This window comes from Pollicipes pollicipes, unplaced genomic scaffold (genome assembly GCF_011947565.3).
Source record: "Pollicipes pollicipes isolate AB1234 unplaced genomic scaffold, Ppol_2.1 Scaffold_4219;HRSCAF=4965_pilon_pilon_pilon, whole genome shotgun sequence".
In the NCBI taxonomy this organism is placed as follows: Eukaryota; Metazoa; Arthropoda; class Thecostraca; order Pollicipedomorpha; family Pollicipedidae; genus Pollicipes; species Pollicipes pollicipes.
Window position 1 is genome coordinate 3,573,593 of NW_023596448.1, and position 13,882 is coordinate 3,587,474.

The following is a 13,882-nucleotide window of genomic DNA, read 5'->3' on the forward strand; positions in this document are numbered from 1 at the left end:
GGGCCCGTGGTGGGCTACTTGAGCTCATTTGGAGACGGCGTGACTGGCGGCGATGCTCCGTTGCGATTTGTCGAGTTTCACTGAGCTCGTTTTGCGCTTTTGACCCACTAAGGCTCTGCTGCTATCTGCTATCGCTCGATTTGCGGAGTGCAGCGGTTTGGCTGGCGGCCCTGGCTTAATCTGGCGACCGACCCGTCTGTGGTCAGCGTCGACGCCACATACTGAAAGCGTACGTTGTTGGAGTGCGCTAGGAGCAATCCCGCCAGGCGTCTCGCGGGTACGTTCGCTCACTTTCCTCGCTCTTCGCCTCCCTGGCGCCGCCGCTTTTGCCGTCCGGTTTTCACGGTTAACGCTCTACTTCCGAGGCGCGGTCTCCCAGCCGAGCTACGCCCCGCCCACTGATCCCGCTGCCCCCCCCCCCCTCCCCTGCTGCTGCCGTACGGCCACTACCACAGCCGGGACTTGAGCATGAAGCGCGCCGCGTTCTGCCCTCTTTCAGGACGCAGAGCTGGGCACCGACTGTTTAACGCTGCTTGATGGCCAGGTCAGCCGCCGCCGCGCGTGGCCGCGGCTGTAGTGTAGCCGTGCACGGCGTCCCCCGCCCCCGTCCCCGCCCCGCTGATGGTCTGTGGTCGGCCGGGGCCTGCGGCGTGCCGTGGCCCTGGTCTTGTACCCTCGGGCGGCCCCGGCGACCCCCGTCGTGACCCTGTGCCGTGGCTGAACTGGGTGCTGTCGGGCCGGTCGACGCTTCGGCGGCGCACTCTTGGACAGTGGTGACGCCACGCCGGGGCTTTTTGGACGAACGAATTAATTCAGCCAGACCAGACCAGACCAGACCAGACCAGACCAGACCAGACCCGACCAGACCCGACCCGACCCGACCCGACCCAGAGCAGATTAGACCAGACCAGATCCTATTAAACCAGACCAGATCAGACCAGACCGGACGGGGCTACGCCAAGTTTCGCTGTGACGTGACGGCCTTCCTTTTTGACCTGTCCTGGTATGCCCCGACCTCGCCCGATGTGGCTTAGGTGGGCACCGCATGGCTATCACATGGCTGGCATTGCACGCAGCACGCGGGAAGCTCCCTGTTATATTTGTACTGTGTCTGGATCTGTGCTCGGCGTGGTGTGGGAGATGGCTTGGAATGGGAGAATGCGTCCTTTCGCATTTGTTTTAGTAAGTTCCGTGTCCCGGCCCTGTGCGATTTTATCTGCGCTTTCTGTGCCTGACATGCCCTTAAGAGAGTGGGTGACAACGAAAGTAGATTGTGACTGATTGCATACGTAGCACTCTGGAAGCACCGAGCAGAGAGAAAATGCTCAGGCAGGTGAGGCGCTGGCGGATGTGCCGTTGACGTCAGTTGCCTGTGACGTCATTGGCATGACAACTGCCTTAAGTATCTGGACGGAAAATGCTGTGAAATATCTGCCGTAGCCTGCTTATATGATTGCAACATTGACTATTCATTAGGTTAACGACTAAACACATCCGCTAGCCAAGCTGTCATGCACCTGAAGACACTGCTGCATCGTTTGCTCCCTGATCGCAAACGTGTTTTCCCTAGTTCTTGAACATGAAGCCTACGTTTTCACTGTAACGTGTTCCTTTGTCCGTCACGGCTTCTTTCACCGTGTCCGAGCCTGTAAAAATCTGGCCGTGTTGCGGCCATGCGGACGTATCCTGCTCTCGTGCGTGCGGAGGCACAGATGAAAGTGCGGCACTTCCACAGCTGTCCATAGACTCATTGACTGTTTTCTACCGCTGTCTGCATTGCCGGTCTGCATTCATGTGTTTTGCTTGTCTGGCGTTGTGTGACGCCCCCGATCGTTCGCCGGCTTCTGGCTGCTGCAGAACACCAGCATCGACGTCTCGCTGCTGATATACGAGGCGTACACCAACTTCGGGAAGCTGACCAACTCGGCCATCGAGCGTCTGCGGCTCAAGCACCGGCTCAAGGTGAGCGCCGCCGCGTGGCGCCACCGTCGAGTGCAGCAGCGTTTTTATGAAAAGAGGACGCGACGCATGTCGTTGCGCCCCCGCTTCATCGACCTCCAGGGACTGCATTGGCTATAGCAGGGCTCAGAGGCCATGCTGCTCCCAGGATTCGAACCTGCGCCCCCACGTGTGGTTCCGAGGAGCTAATCACTCGGCCTTCACGCTTCCCCGGCAGGGTGTGTGCACTTAGGTATCGTCATTGAGATATATGAGTGGGCGTCATAATGGAGGCCATGGTTCAGCTATTTTGCGATTGCTCCTATAACTGTGAGGTTCGGTGGGCTGGTATGAGCTGGTCCAGGACCGCTGAGTGTGCGTGAGGGTTGCCCTGCGTGTTCAGACCGCCATGGCCGCGCCCGAACACCTCGACGCAGGCCGTGTGGGTGACGTCACGTTCTCTCACGTCACCAGGTGATCCAGACGATCGAGGACTCGACGATGAACAGCATGATCCGCTGTGTGGAGGCTGAGCAGTTCTTCACGGCGGCAGAGCTGAAGGTCAGATCCCGTCCTGTGCTGTCCTGTGCTGCCGTTCCCTGCCGTGCCGTGCCGTGCCGTGCCCTGCGCTGTGCTGTGCTATGCTGTGCAACTTTGTCCTGCCCTGTCCTTTTCTGTCGTGCTCTGCTCTGCCCTGCCCTGATCTGCTCTACTCTACTCTACTCTACTTTGTTATGTTCTGTTCTGTTCTGTTCTCGTTCTGTTCTGTTCTGTCCTGTCCTGTCCTGTCCTGTCCTGTCCTGTCCTGTCCTGTCCTGTCCTGTCCTGTCCTGTCCTGTCCTGTCCTGTCTCCTACTGCGCAGTCATGTGTTGTCTAGTCCTCTGTCCTCGCCAGCCTTTGTTTCATTTATTGTCCCACTATACATGGGCAAATCCATGACGAGAGCTCACACCCTCTCGCAGGCTTGTCGCCGTGTGTAGGTTGCGCAGTGCCACTGAAGCCATAAGCCCCGTCAAGCCATCCAACCAATGCCTTTGGCGGCCGCCACATCAAAAGTACAGTCGTACTCAGACACGGCGGCCGGTGACTGTGCCGTGACGCCTCGGCAGGACCTGTTCCTCTACATCAAGGAGGAGTACCTGACGCTGCAGTCGTACGGACGCGGCGCGCTGCCCGACCCGGCCGAGAAGCAGGACCCGTCCGTGCACAACTACCAGCTGTACAAGGTGGGCGCCCGGCTCGGCCGGCTCCGCGGCGCGGTCTCGGAGGGGAGGGGGGGGGGGGGGGGGCGGGGGGGGTCAGTGCGCCGCGACGGACGGGTGCCGCGCTCTGACCTGCCGAACCGAGGCGTCGGGGCGCCGCCGGCGGCTCCCAGAGGGAGGGCACCGCGCCGGGGCTCGGGGAAGTGTTGGCGGGATTGTGCGTGTTGTATCGGACGTGACGCGGGTTGTGACTGTGTGACTGTAAGCTGACTGTCGTCGGACCATTCGTGGCCATGAGCGCGGCTTAAAACACCGTGTGTGTATGGTACGGCCGGTGTTTGCTTGATGATATACTTAACGGGTGCCTCCGCACACACGGAAGGCGGATTGCTGTCAGCTCAAGGACTTTGACCTCATAATTCGGATCGTTTTTGTGTCGGTACGGTGTTTGGCTTTAGAATCGAATTGGGTATTTGGCTTTAGAATCGAAGACGTCCGCGAGCTTCCAGCAAGGCGGCCCCAGCGCGCCATGCCAGCGGAGTGACACGGCCGGATCGATGCCAGTGCCTGTGATCTGACACCGGCCGTCCTCCGGCCGGCGTGTGTGTTGTTTGCTCTGCTGATTGAGCCGGCACGCCGGCGTCCGGCGGCGCGGGCCCGCTGGCGGGTGGCGTGGGGAGCGAGACACGCGGGCGATGTTTGGTGGCCGTGCGGGGGCTGGGGGGGGGGGGGGGGGGAGGGGGTCGGGTACCGGGGCTCGCGCTGGCGGCGTCCGAGTGGAGCTCCCTGGCGCTCTGATCGGTCAAATATTTGGGAGTCGTGCCCACCCTGATAAGGGGTTGTCCCGTTATGGAACTGGCGGGGTGCCAGAGGTACAGTGTGCCTCCCTGAACGATAGATGGCATGGTAGATGATGTCTATTGGGCTGGTGTATGTGGGGGTGTGGGGGAAGAGGAACAGGGTCGCCTAGCGCCACCCTCTCACCATTTATGTCCGTCCGCCAGGTGGACTACCCCCTCTTCCACACCCTCTTCCACAAGTTGTGTAACTGGAGCGCCGGCTCCATGGCGGACAGCATCGCCTCTCGCGCCTTCAAGGTGAGACTTGAGCAGCTGCCCTCGGTGCCGGGTCGGTGAGGTGACAGCATTACCATCGAACGTCTCCACGGCCTCCAGTGTGAGACCTCACACGCTTCTGTTCCTCGTCCATGGCTCGCATAGCACGTATCTCACGCCCGTCTCTTATTGCTGGGGCGATGTTCTCGCATTCCTCGCTTGATTCAGGGGTAAGAACCTTTGCTTCTATATTTTTTTTGAAAAGCAGCGCGACCCCGCCGTGTCTCAGGCATGACATGCTGACATGCTGACATACATGCTGACAGACATGCAGCTGGCGTTCTGCCATCCTTGTGGCGCAAACGCGGCTTTGAGTTCGATCACCACGCAGCACACCCACTAGCCCGGTGCGCCTTTTCCTATCGGAGCTCCGCTGTCAGTGAACGCCTCAGATGCATGCAGATTCGAGCCGGGAACATTGGCAGCAAACTCTCCGCGGCGCGATCCTGCCGGCTGTGCTTTTCCGACGGCAGTTAAATACAGCAAAAGCTTTTGACGTCTTTTTTAACAGCCACCTTCGTGGTGAATGTTTCGTCAAAGACACGGAGATACTCTTCAAATGTAAACGTAGTTCAGCCTGGCGCCCCCACCTTTTATCGATATTGTGGCGCGTCCGGTCATAAGAAGTCCTCAGACGCGTTCGTGAGACTGGGCGACAGCCATAGAGAACCGCCCTCCCCCGCAGCTGGACCATGTCGAACATGTTGGCCGTTCAACCGTGTGAGGCAGCCGTTCAGCGCTGTGCCACTGAATCAACTGTCCTGTACGGTGGGACTGTGCGCGGCACTATACTGTGACTGTGCGCGACACCCTGCGACTGTGCGCAGCACTGTGCTGCGACTGTGCGCGGCACTGTTCTGTGACTGCGCGCTCTGCCTCGACTATGCGCTGCACTGTACTGCGACTGCACGCGGCGCTATTGCGGCTGTGCGCTGCACTGTACTGCGACTGTGCGCGACACTCCTGCGACTGTGCGCGGCACTGTGCTGTGACTGCGCGCTCTGCCGCGACTGTGCGCTGCACTGTACTGCAACTGTACGCGGCGCTATTGCGACTGTGCGCTGCACTGTACCGTGACTGTGCCGTGTTCCCGTGCCGCAGCTGATGGACACCAGTGGGGACGGTCTGTTGGACCTGCGCCAGCTGGCCTGGCTGCTCGGCCTGATGACCCGCAGTGACCTGCCGCGACGCCTCCGGCTCTTCTACTGCCTCCACCTGCCGCCGCTACTCGACCAGCACGAGATGGACTCGCCCATCTCGGGTGAGGGCCACACCCGCCCGACGACGAGGTGGACTCACCCGGGCCGGCCCGGCATGCTCACTGTGCGGTCTGTAACGCGCTTGCCCGGCCCCTGACCTTCTAACTGTACCATTGCAAACCAAGCACGCTCGAACCTTGTAGCTGTGAAGCATTGCGACCAGGATGCTCACTAAGCAGAGCTCGTTGTGTGGACGCTGCTGCTGCGCTCCAAGCTATCCGAAGTATTACAGCCTGTCCAACCAAACCGAAGGCTGTCGTTGGCGGCGATTAGTCGCCTTGCACAGCCGTCCTCGCGCGCTCTGGCCTTCAACCAGCGCGCCGGCCGACCTCTGAGGACGCTGCGGCGTCATCCCGCCGCCACATAGCCCCGAGCGCCGCCGCAGCCGAACACGAGCCATGTGACGAGTCGTGTCGCGTCGCCGACTCGTCACCGCCGTGCGAGAGTGTGCACTGGCGCCGGCGCCGGCTTGTGGCGAGCGCCGCTGACGCCTTCCGTCCGCGGCGGTCTGCAGACAACACCGAGGTGGCGTCGGAGGCGTGCGAGTACTTCGAGGCGTTGTCTGACGCCGAGCCGCCGCCCATCAGTCTGGCCGAGATGCGCGAGCTGGTGCTGGGCGATGGGCACCGCTCGCGCACCGTCAGCGGCACCAGCTTCACCTCAGGTCAGTCAGCGGCTCAGGGACGCCTCAGGTCAGTCAGCGGCACCAGGGGCGCTTCAGGTCAGTCAGCGGCACCAGCTTCACCGCAGGTCAGTCAGCGGCACCAGCTTCACCTCAGGTCAGTCAGCGGCACCAGCTTCACCTCAGGTCAGTCAGCGGCACCAGGGGCGCTTCAGGTCAGTCAGCGGCACCAGCTTCACCGCAGGTCAGTCAGCAGCCCAGGGGTGCCTCAGGTCAGTCATGGAACGTCCAATGTCATGGGACGGCACCAGGGACCAGTACCTTCGCAGGCCTTTTGAACACGTCAGGATAACGGTACTAACCACCTCATACTATTCAGGCTTCTGAAAATTTCGATCTCCAGTCAGGTTGTGGATGCCTGTCTTCTGCTGGGTGTCGCGCTTGAGACTTCCGTCAAGTGGGCATCGCTTGTAGTTTCTCTAGGTGTCAGTAGCGTCGTCATCATTGACGGAACTCCCGTCATTACTCGCTGAAGAAGCGGTCACCAGCCGCGTGGCTCGAACCTAAGCATTATCGCCAGGCCTGTGGTGTTCGGCAGCCGTAACGCTTTGGACCGTCGCGTGGCTTGGTTTGTGGCGTGGCCGGCGCGTGGAGTCGGCAGCCGCCAGCCGCGGTGTCCCGAACAGTTTCCTTTTCCGCCGCCAGGCGCCAGCGGCACCGGCGAGGAGTCGTCGCAGGTGCCGATGATGAACCAGAAGCAGTTCATCTACATGTGGCGCGCGCTGTACGACATGTTCAGCGAGGAGCAGACGCGGCCGGAGATTTTCCACTCGATCGCGCACGTCGGTGAGAGCGGGCTCCGGCGGGGACGGTCGGCGGAGCGGGTAGGGGGCGCAGAGGCGAGTGTGGCACGTGGCGAACGGTGGCGTGGTGTTCCGAGTCTTTTGACGAGCTTTGGTTGGCACGAGTGTTGCTCACGTCCGCGCGAGCGATGTGCTGGCGCTGTGGTGGAAGTGATCAGTCTGATTCCGGTGTGACTTGGTGTTTCTGGCGTGTCAGAAATCAAGTCAGACTTGATGTCTGACTTGGTGTTTCGCGCCATTTCAAGCCTGTGTCGTGGGGCGCCGTGTGCACCGTCTCTATTTGATATGCGCCGTTCGCGAACTATGCCGCGACGTCTTAATGCGTCAGAACTATTCGCGTGACGCCCGCGGGACAGCTTCGTTACAGGGATGTGTTTGGCTGCGTGAGCGTAAGCGTGTTTGCGTTCTGTCACCGGGCGTCGTACATGTTTGCGTCGTGTAGCGTTTGACGCTGTGTGGCGTTTGGCGCTGTGTGGCGTTTGACGCTGTGTGGCGTTTGACGCTGTATGGCGTTTGACGCTGTGTGGCGTTTGACGCTGTGTGGCGTTTGACGCTGTGTGGCTTGTGACGCTGTGTGGCATTTGACGCTGCGTGGCGTTTGACGCTGTGTGGCGTTTGGCGCTGTGTGGGCGTTTCAACGCTGTGTGGCGTTTAATGCTGTGCGGCGTTTGACGCTGTGTGACGTTTGACGCTGTATGGCGTTTGACGCTGTGTGGCGTTTGACGCTGTGTGGCGTTTAACGCTGTGTGGCGTTTAATGCTGTGCGGCTTTTGACTCTGTGTGGCGTTTGACGCTGTGTGGCATTTAACGCTGTGCGGCGTTTGACGCTGTGTGGCGTTGGCGCTGTGTGGCGTTTGACGCTGTGGGGCGTTTGACGCGTGTGGCGTTTGGCGCTGTGTGGTGTTTGACGCTGTGTGGCGTTTGACGCTGTGTGCCGCTTTACGCGGGGCGTTTGACGGCCGTGTGGCGTTTTGGCGCTGTGTTTTTTTTTTTGGGCGTTTGACGCTGCGGCGCGCCACGGTCGACAGGGACGCTGCTGCTGCAGATCGGGGAGGTGGGCAAACGGTTTCAGAAGGAGCGCACGGCCTCGGCGTCGGCCGTGCTGCAGGGCCCGGAGGTCAGTGACGCCGCCGGCGGCAGTCTGGGGTCCGTTGGCCTGACGGCGAGCCTGTCTAGCTGGTCTAGATGGGGTCTGTGGAAAACAGGGACTCTGCTAGGTAGGGCGTTGTATGTGGTATACAGAACCCGGCTTACGCGCAGAGAAGCACGGGCTCGGAAGTTTCTCCTTCTGTTTGCCGTCGCGCTCAGGAAGGAGCGCTTGACCCTGGTAATTTTACTGACAATTGTGTTCGCCCATGCTGCGGACCCGGGCGTTTCCGATCACGTGCTCGACGCTTTGTGTGCTCATGTGTGTGTCATATGTGCTGCGTTGTAATGTCGGCACGAGCAGAACTGTTGTTCAGAAGTATCGCCATCTTGGAATGTACCGTACATTAATGATGCATGCGGTAAATAGCAGGACGTAGTCGAGCAGTGTAACTTGCTGGCGGCATTGACCATTATTCTTCACAAAATTGCATTGTTTTCGACGAAGCGTGCCGACATGGGTCATTTTACGACCGGTATATTAACCCTGTGGACTGCTATTCCTCTTAATTATTTTAAAAAGTTTTTAGGAGCAGTCACACATCGTCGTGCCGCTACTTTTGATAACACTTATTTTGTGTTTAGTGAGAGGGGACCGAACGTGACCCGGTTTAGTGGCCTGTCGGTAATCATTGGTATGTTGACCATCATCACATGACATGTCATGTCAACAAAGATGAAGGCGGTTCTAGTGAAACTTTTCCTATTTATGCCCATGTCAGCCACCGATTGCTGTTACCGTTAGTAACAGCGGCTCCTGTTTCTAAACTTGTTTACTCCGCTGACTCCTGCTTGACCTGTTGTTAACCCTGTTGACCTGTTGTTGACCCCTGTTGACCAGCTGACTGTTATCGGCCCTACTGCTGACTTCTTACTGCCTCCTTGCGTCCCTTAATGCTCTATGCTGACCTCTGTCCTGACCCCTGGAGTAATGTCCACCGTACCCCTGACCCCGGCAGGCGCGGCCGGTGGACGGCCTGACGGACATGTCGCTGCTAGTCGGAGGCGCTGTCCGAGGTGACGCCGGAGCCGGCGGCCGACGAGGCGCCGTCCGCCGCCGGCCGCCTCCCGGATGCCGACTGGGCCGTCTCGTTCGAGCAGTTCGTCGCGTCCGTGCTGACCGAGCCGCCGCTGGTGGCGTTCTTCGAGGCGCGCGCCGACGTGGTGGCGGCGGTGAGCCAGCTGCGCAACGTGCGCCTGACACGCCAGACCTCGCTGAGCTTCAGCACGTCGCCGGCCGAGGTGAACGCGCTCGTGTGAGTCGCCGTGCGCACACTGCGGCCGCTGGAGACGTGCGCTCGCTCGCCTGAGCCCCGCGCGGCCGGCCAGACGTGGAGGCGGCTGCTTCGCGGACGGAGGGAGGCGCCGACGGTACTCATGCAGGCGGCTGGCCGGAGCTGAGCAGCCGCTGCCGGCGAACTGGCCGGCGCCTCGGTGCCGAACGGCCGCCGACCAAGCAGCGCCGACGGACGGACCGGCGTCCACCAGCTCGGACCGCCGTCCCAGCCGCCATCGGACGGCACTGTTCCCGCTGGAGCGGCGGAGTGACGCGGGGGCGTCACCAGCGCTGCGCGTGCGGCTGAAGGCGTCAGATGCTGGTGGAGTGGCTCGGGTCGCGGCGCCGCTCCGTCGGTTTCAGCGGCCTCCACCACTCGGCGGCAGGCGTGACGCCGGACATCACGTGCGTGCGGCTGGTGGTCCGCGCTGTACATACCTTACGTATGCCACGCACGGTTTAAGTGATGCATTTATCGTCATGGTGCACTGCGGCGCGCGGGGTCCTGACGAGATCTGTGTGTGGTGCGGGCGGACGGTGCACGAGCCAAGTGCGGGTTCTAACCTCTGGTGCTGACTACCGTATGCTGCTGTAGCGACTATGCAGTGAACATGGCTGCCGTCTCCCGGCGGAGGCTCGCCTGCCTGGCGGCGGGTGAGCCGGACGGCGCCACGCTTCTCTGTCCGCGCCAATCTCATTCCATTCCGCTTCAGTGCCAAGTTCTGCGTCCGCGCGCGGCGGGACGCCCGTCGACCCATGGGTACCCTCGGCGGAGCCTGGCTCACGAGCTTCGTCGGGGGCTTAGTGCGATCTTTTAACGGAGACCAGTGCCCCGTCTGCGGATGGACTGCAGGCGAACGTGGCGGCGAGCGATCGGGGTCATTCAGGCTGTGCGTAGAGAGGCCCTTTTATCTAGCGGTTGGTCAGGCTTGAGGTGCCTTCGGTCGTGACGATGTTCGCCCGTTTTGGGACGCTGGAGGGGAGAGGGCATTCTGCGTGCGCAGTTGGGGTGCGGCGGAGGGCGGGCCGGAACCTCGCAGGTAGACTGGCAGACTGGCACCGGTGGTCCCTCTTGAAAGGGGGCTTCAATGTCCTGTTCGCTCGGCTGCTGGGGGTCGTCCCCCTGCCAGAGGCCAAATGCTGGCTGCAAGCCGACAGTCGCGGTTTTAGTGGCGTTTGCCACGCCGTTGTTTTCAGAGTTTCCACTACTCCTCTTTCAGAATTATGGTTGTGAGTAGATTGCCATTGCAGCAGAGAGTGAAGGAGACACGAGTGTGCATGAGTGCCCTCGCGGCCTCTTCAGGTGTGTGAAGCAGCGCTCTGCCCGCGTCCGAGCTGCGTTTGATGTGAGGCGTTGACCCTATCATGCTGTAAACATTGTTACAAGACCGTCTCATCGCGAACGTGCAGTGCTTCGCCATATTTGCGGATGGGTCTGGCGCTAATGTAAACATTGTTACAGGACCGTCTCATCGCGAACGTGCAGCGCCTCGCCATATTTGCGAATGAGTGTGGCGCTAACCGTCTCTGAATATGTGGCATATGCATGTTTATTTTGTCCTCGCGTGCTTGAAACCGCGAGTCGTGTCCCTCAGCTGTTGATATTCCCGGGTGTTGTACCGCGCGGATCATGCATGTACTTCGGAAATCACTGGTGTCGGACATGCCCGGCTGTACTGCGGGCTCCGGCACCCCGGTCGGCTCCAGCCTCTTCCTTCTCCTTGCTGTATCGCCGCGTTTACCCCACCCCGGAGTGTGAATAAATACTTTGTATAGTGGTCGGCGCTGGTGTTAGGCTTCAGTTGACGGCGGCTATGTCGGAGCGGAGGAGCAGTTCACCAGCCTCACGCCACAGCCTTCCTCCGTTTGCGTAGTGCTGGTCACGCCCACTCTTGGGCGGGTGAAGAGTCGAAGACTCGCTGTTGGATTTTGGTAGTCATCGACACTTGATGCTGCGCACGGAGTGAGCTATGTCGGCGACGCTACGCGTTTGAAGCATGCGCGATATGCGGTATGCGTTACGATATACGCGTAAGGTCTCGCACGCCTCAGATCGAGTGTACGGTGTACCAGAGGACCGTGCGACGTAAGGTCTGCACCGGGCCAATAGTCCGCTGGCGGTTATGAACCCAGACCGTAGCCGCAAACCGGATGTGTAATCACGCGCACCTTCTCGTCGGTGGCGGTGAAACAACGGCCACCATTACCCGGCGAAACAGAAACAGAACGTCGCAGGCCTGTTTGCCGCACCGGAGTCAGCGGCATGCACAAATCCAATTATGGCCACCGAACGACAGCTCCACTCGGCCGACTCTGTAAACCGCTCGAGTATGGATGGGCAGGTGACCAGCAGGTGAGCTCCGACAGCATCACTGATTATGGCCAGCAAACGACAGCTCCACTCGACTGACTCTGTAAACCGTTCGAATATGGATGAGCAGGTGACCAGCAGGTGAGCTTCGATAGTATCACTGACAACCCACAGGCAGGGAGGGCGGTTCAGCTCGCTGCACGGAGAGCAGCGTGTGGCGCTGTGCACGGGCAGCTGGCACTTCACTCACGCAGCGGGAGAGCTCCGCAAAGTTACAGGGTGCTGGCGGGGGGGGGGGGATGGGGCAGTGAAAATGGCCACACTTGCCGAAAGCACGCTCAAAACGGGTTTCTTTAGGATTCGCCGAATGCGTTTTCAGAATTGGAGGGCTGAATCCCTGCCGACGGAGCAGGAAACTGCACATCTGACTGGACACGTTTACATCTTTAGGATAACAATCCCGATTTTTGCGCGCGCGCGAGAGAGAGAGAAGGGGGGGGGGGTCGGGCCGTGATAGAGTCACTGCCAGTAGCCCTTATGGGCCGCTAGAGTGAGCAGCACCCATGGGGCACTGAAACCGGCACCGCCCGGAGTATTCCGCAGGCTAGCGACCATCTCGGGGGTTAAAGGAGCTTGCCCCCCCCCCCCCCCCCCCCGGTAACTGTTGCCCATGATCAAATGGTCAGCATGGATAATTATCACACGGCAGAGGATAGTCCTGGCCAACCTCGCTCAGAGATCAACGCGGCCATTCTTTTACGCGACTGATGACGTCACGAAAGGCACGCCAGGGAGCCTTTAACGTGAGAATTTACGTATTAATTCTCTCCCGCCCGTAATATTTGTTGTACGGCTTTGAGAGTCGCACTCAAAGAAACCTCGTGTTCTTGCGAATTGATGAATCATGTCCAAAACGTTAACAAAGGTCCAAGGGCCGTCAGGGCAGGTCAGGGTCATGTGAGGTAAGCAGGATTGAGTTGAGCAACAGGCACGGTAACGTCAAGGGACTGCAGCACACTTATTTCCTCTCGGTTTACACGACACATGCAAGTATTGATTTGGAAGCTCGTCATACTGACCTAGCCCATGGCACGGGAGCGCAATAATGCATTGGTAGCATGTTTTCATGTTCACCCTGCATGTATTCTGATGGCGACCCTGTCCGACCTCTCATTGTGTCGCTGACCTCCGACAAGTAGACCAAGGCTACTGGCAGCGTAGTGGTTCAAACTGCGCGTCTTTCAAACGGAATGCTCCTCATTTGAAAAGTATTGAAGCAGACATGAAAAATGATGGATCTAAAGAAGCTCCATAAACCCCTATAAGAACCCCCTAAGACTCAAGACAATAAGACTCAAGCCCACTTACACTTACACTTGGCTAGTGGAAAAGACTGCTCTAGACAGCACGATTTCCTGTTTAGTAAATATGCTCCTCAATGCGTTAAAGCTTGATCACGTCATCGGGGCCCGCACAGCATTGATTGAGAGCCAAAGGACGGCCGTTATGCCTGGAAATTGTGATCACGAACACCAGATATGAACGACTCAACCGTATCTTTTTTGCCTTGATCGCCAGATGGCCAATGGAATGACAGGATTTGAATGACGTAGTTATGGCGCCATGGATGCCTGGGTGACCGTGAAGAAGTCTCCCCGAAATAGTCTGCACATCTTCGCATGCGTGCAGCTCAGAGACTGGCATGGCTTAGGTCTTAAGAAGAGTAGGGCTGTGAACTACACCCAATGATCTTCAAAATGGCTATTTGAATTCAAGACCCCTACAAACGTGGAGCAATCCCTTTAAACCTTGGGTGCGGCTTAGGTGCGGTTTGGGTGCGCTTTCCACGGTTGTGCGTTGTTTCTGCCAGAGTGAGAGACAGGCGACGTTATGTAGACTCAGCAGCTGGTACGTCGTAACGCCCCTAATACCACCCTCCCCCTCTCCCCCTGACTGACAGACCGTTTAACGACTCAATAAATGCCACCAAAGTAATCCAGGACAAAAGCGAAAGCTTTTGGAATACTGGCTTTAGAGGCAATGCAAACCTTCACTAATGACATCAAAGGCCACTGATTCTTCTGACTGACCTAACACTTCATTCCTTCGTTTTTTTCTGACTGACTGACCGACTGACTGACCTAACTGA

General features: G+C 59.1%; 1 protein-coding gene across 1 annotated transcript in view; it reads left to right on the forward strand.

Annotated features, from left to right (window-relative positions):
- The window catches only part of LOC119095684 (TBC1 domain family member 9-like), a 43,602-nt gene extending 34,019 nt beyond the window's left edge, over positions 1 to 9,583 (forward strand). Inside the window, 10 exon segments of the mRNA XM_037218540.1 lie at positions 500 to 544; positions 1,858 to 1,962; positions 2,413 to 2,499; positions 3,049 to 3,165; positions 4,146 to 4,238; positions 5,358 to 5,517; positions 6,030 to 6,179; positions 6,843 to 6,983; positions 8,029 to 8,111; positions 9,146 to 9,583. Of these exon segments, the coding sequence (XP_037074435.1) occupies positions 500 to 544; positions 1,858 to 1,962; positions 2,413 to 2,499; positions 3,049 to 3,165; positions 4,146 to 4,238; positions 5,358 to 5,517; positions 6,030 to 6,179; positions 6,843 to 6,983; positions 8,029 to 8,111; positions 9,146 to 9,406 (1,242 nt within the window). The 3' untranslated portion in view covers positions 9,407 to 9,583.
- Positions 9,584 to 13,882: the final 4,299 nt, after the last annotated feature.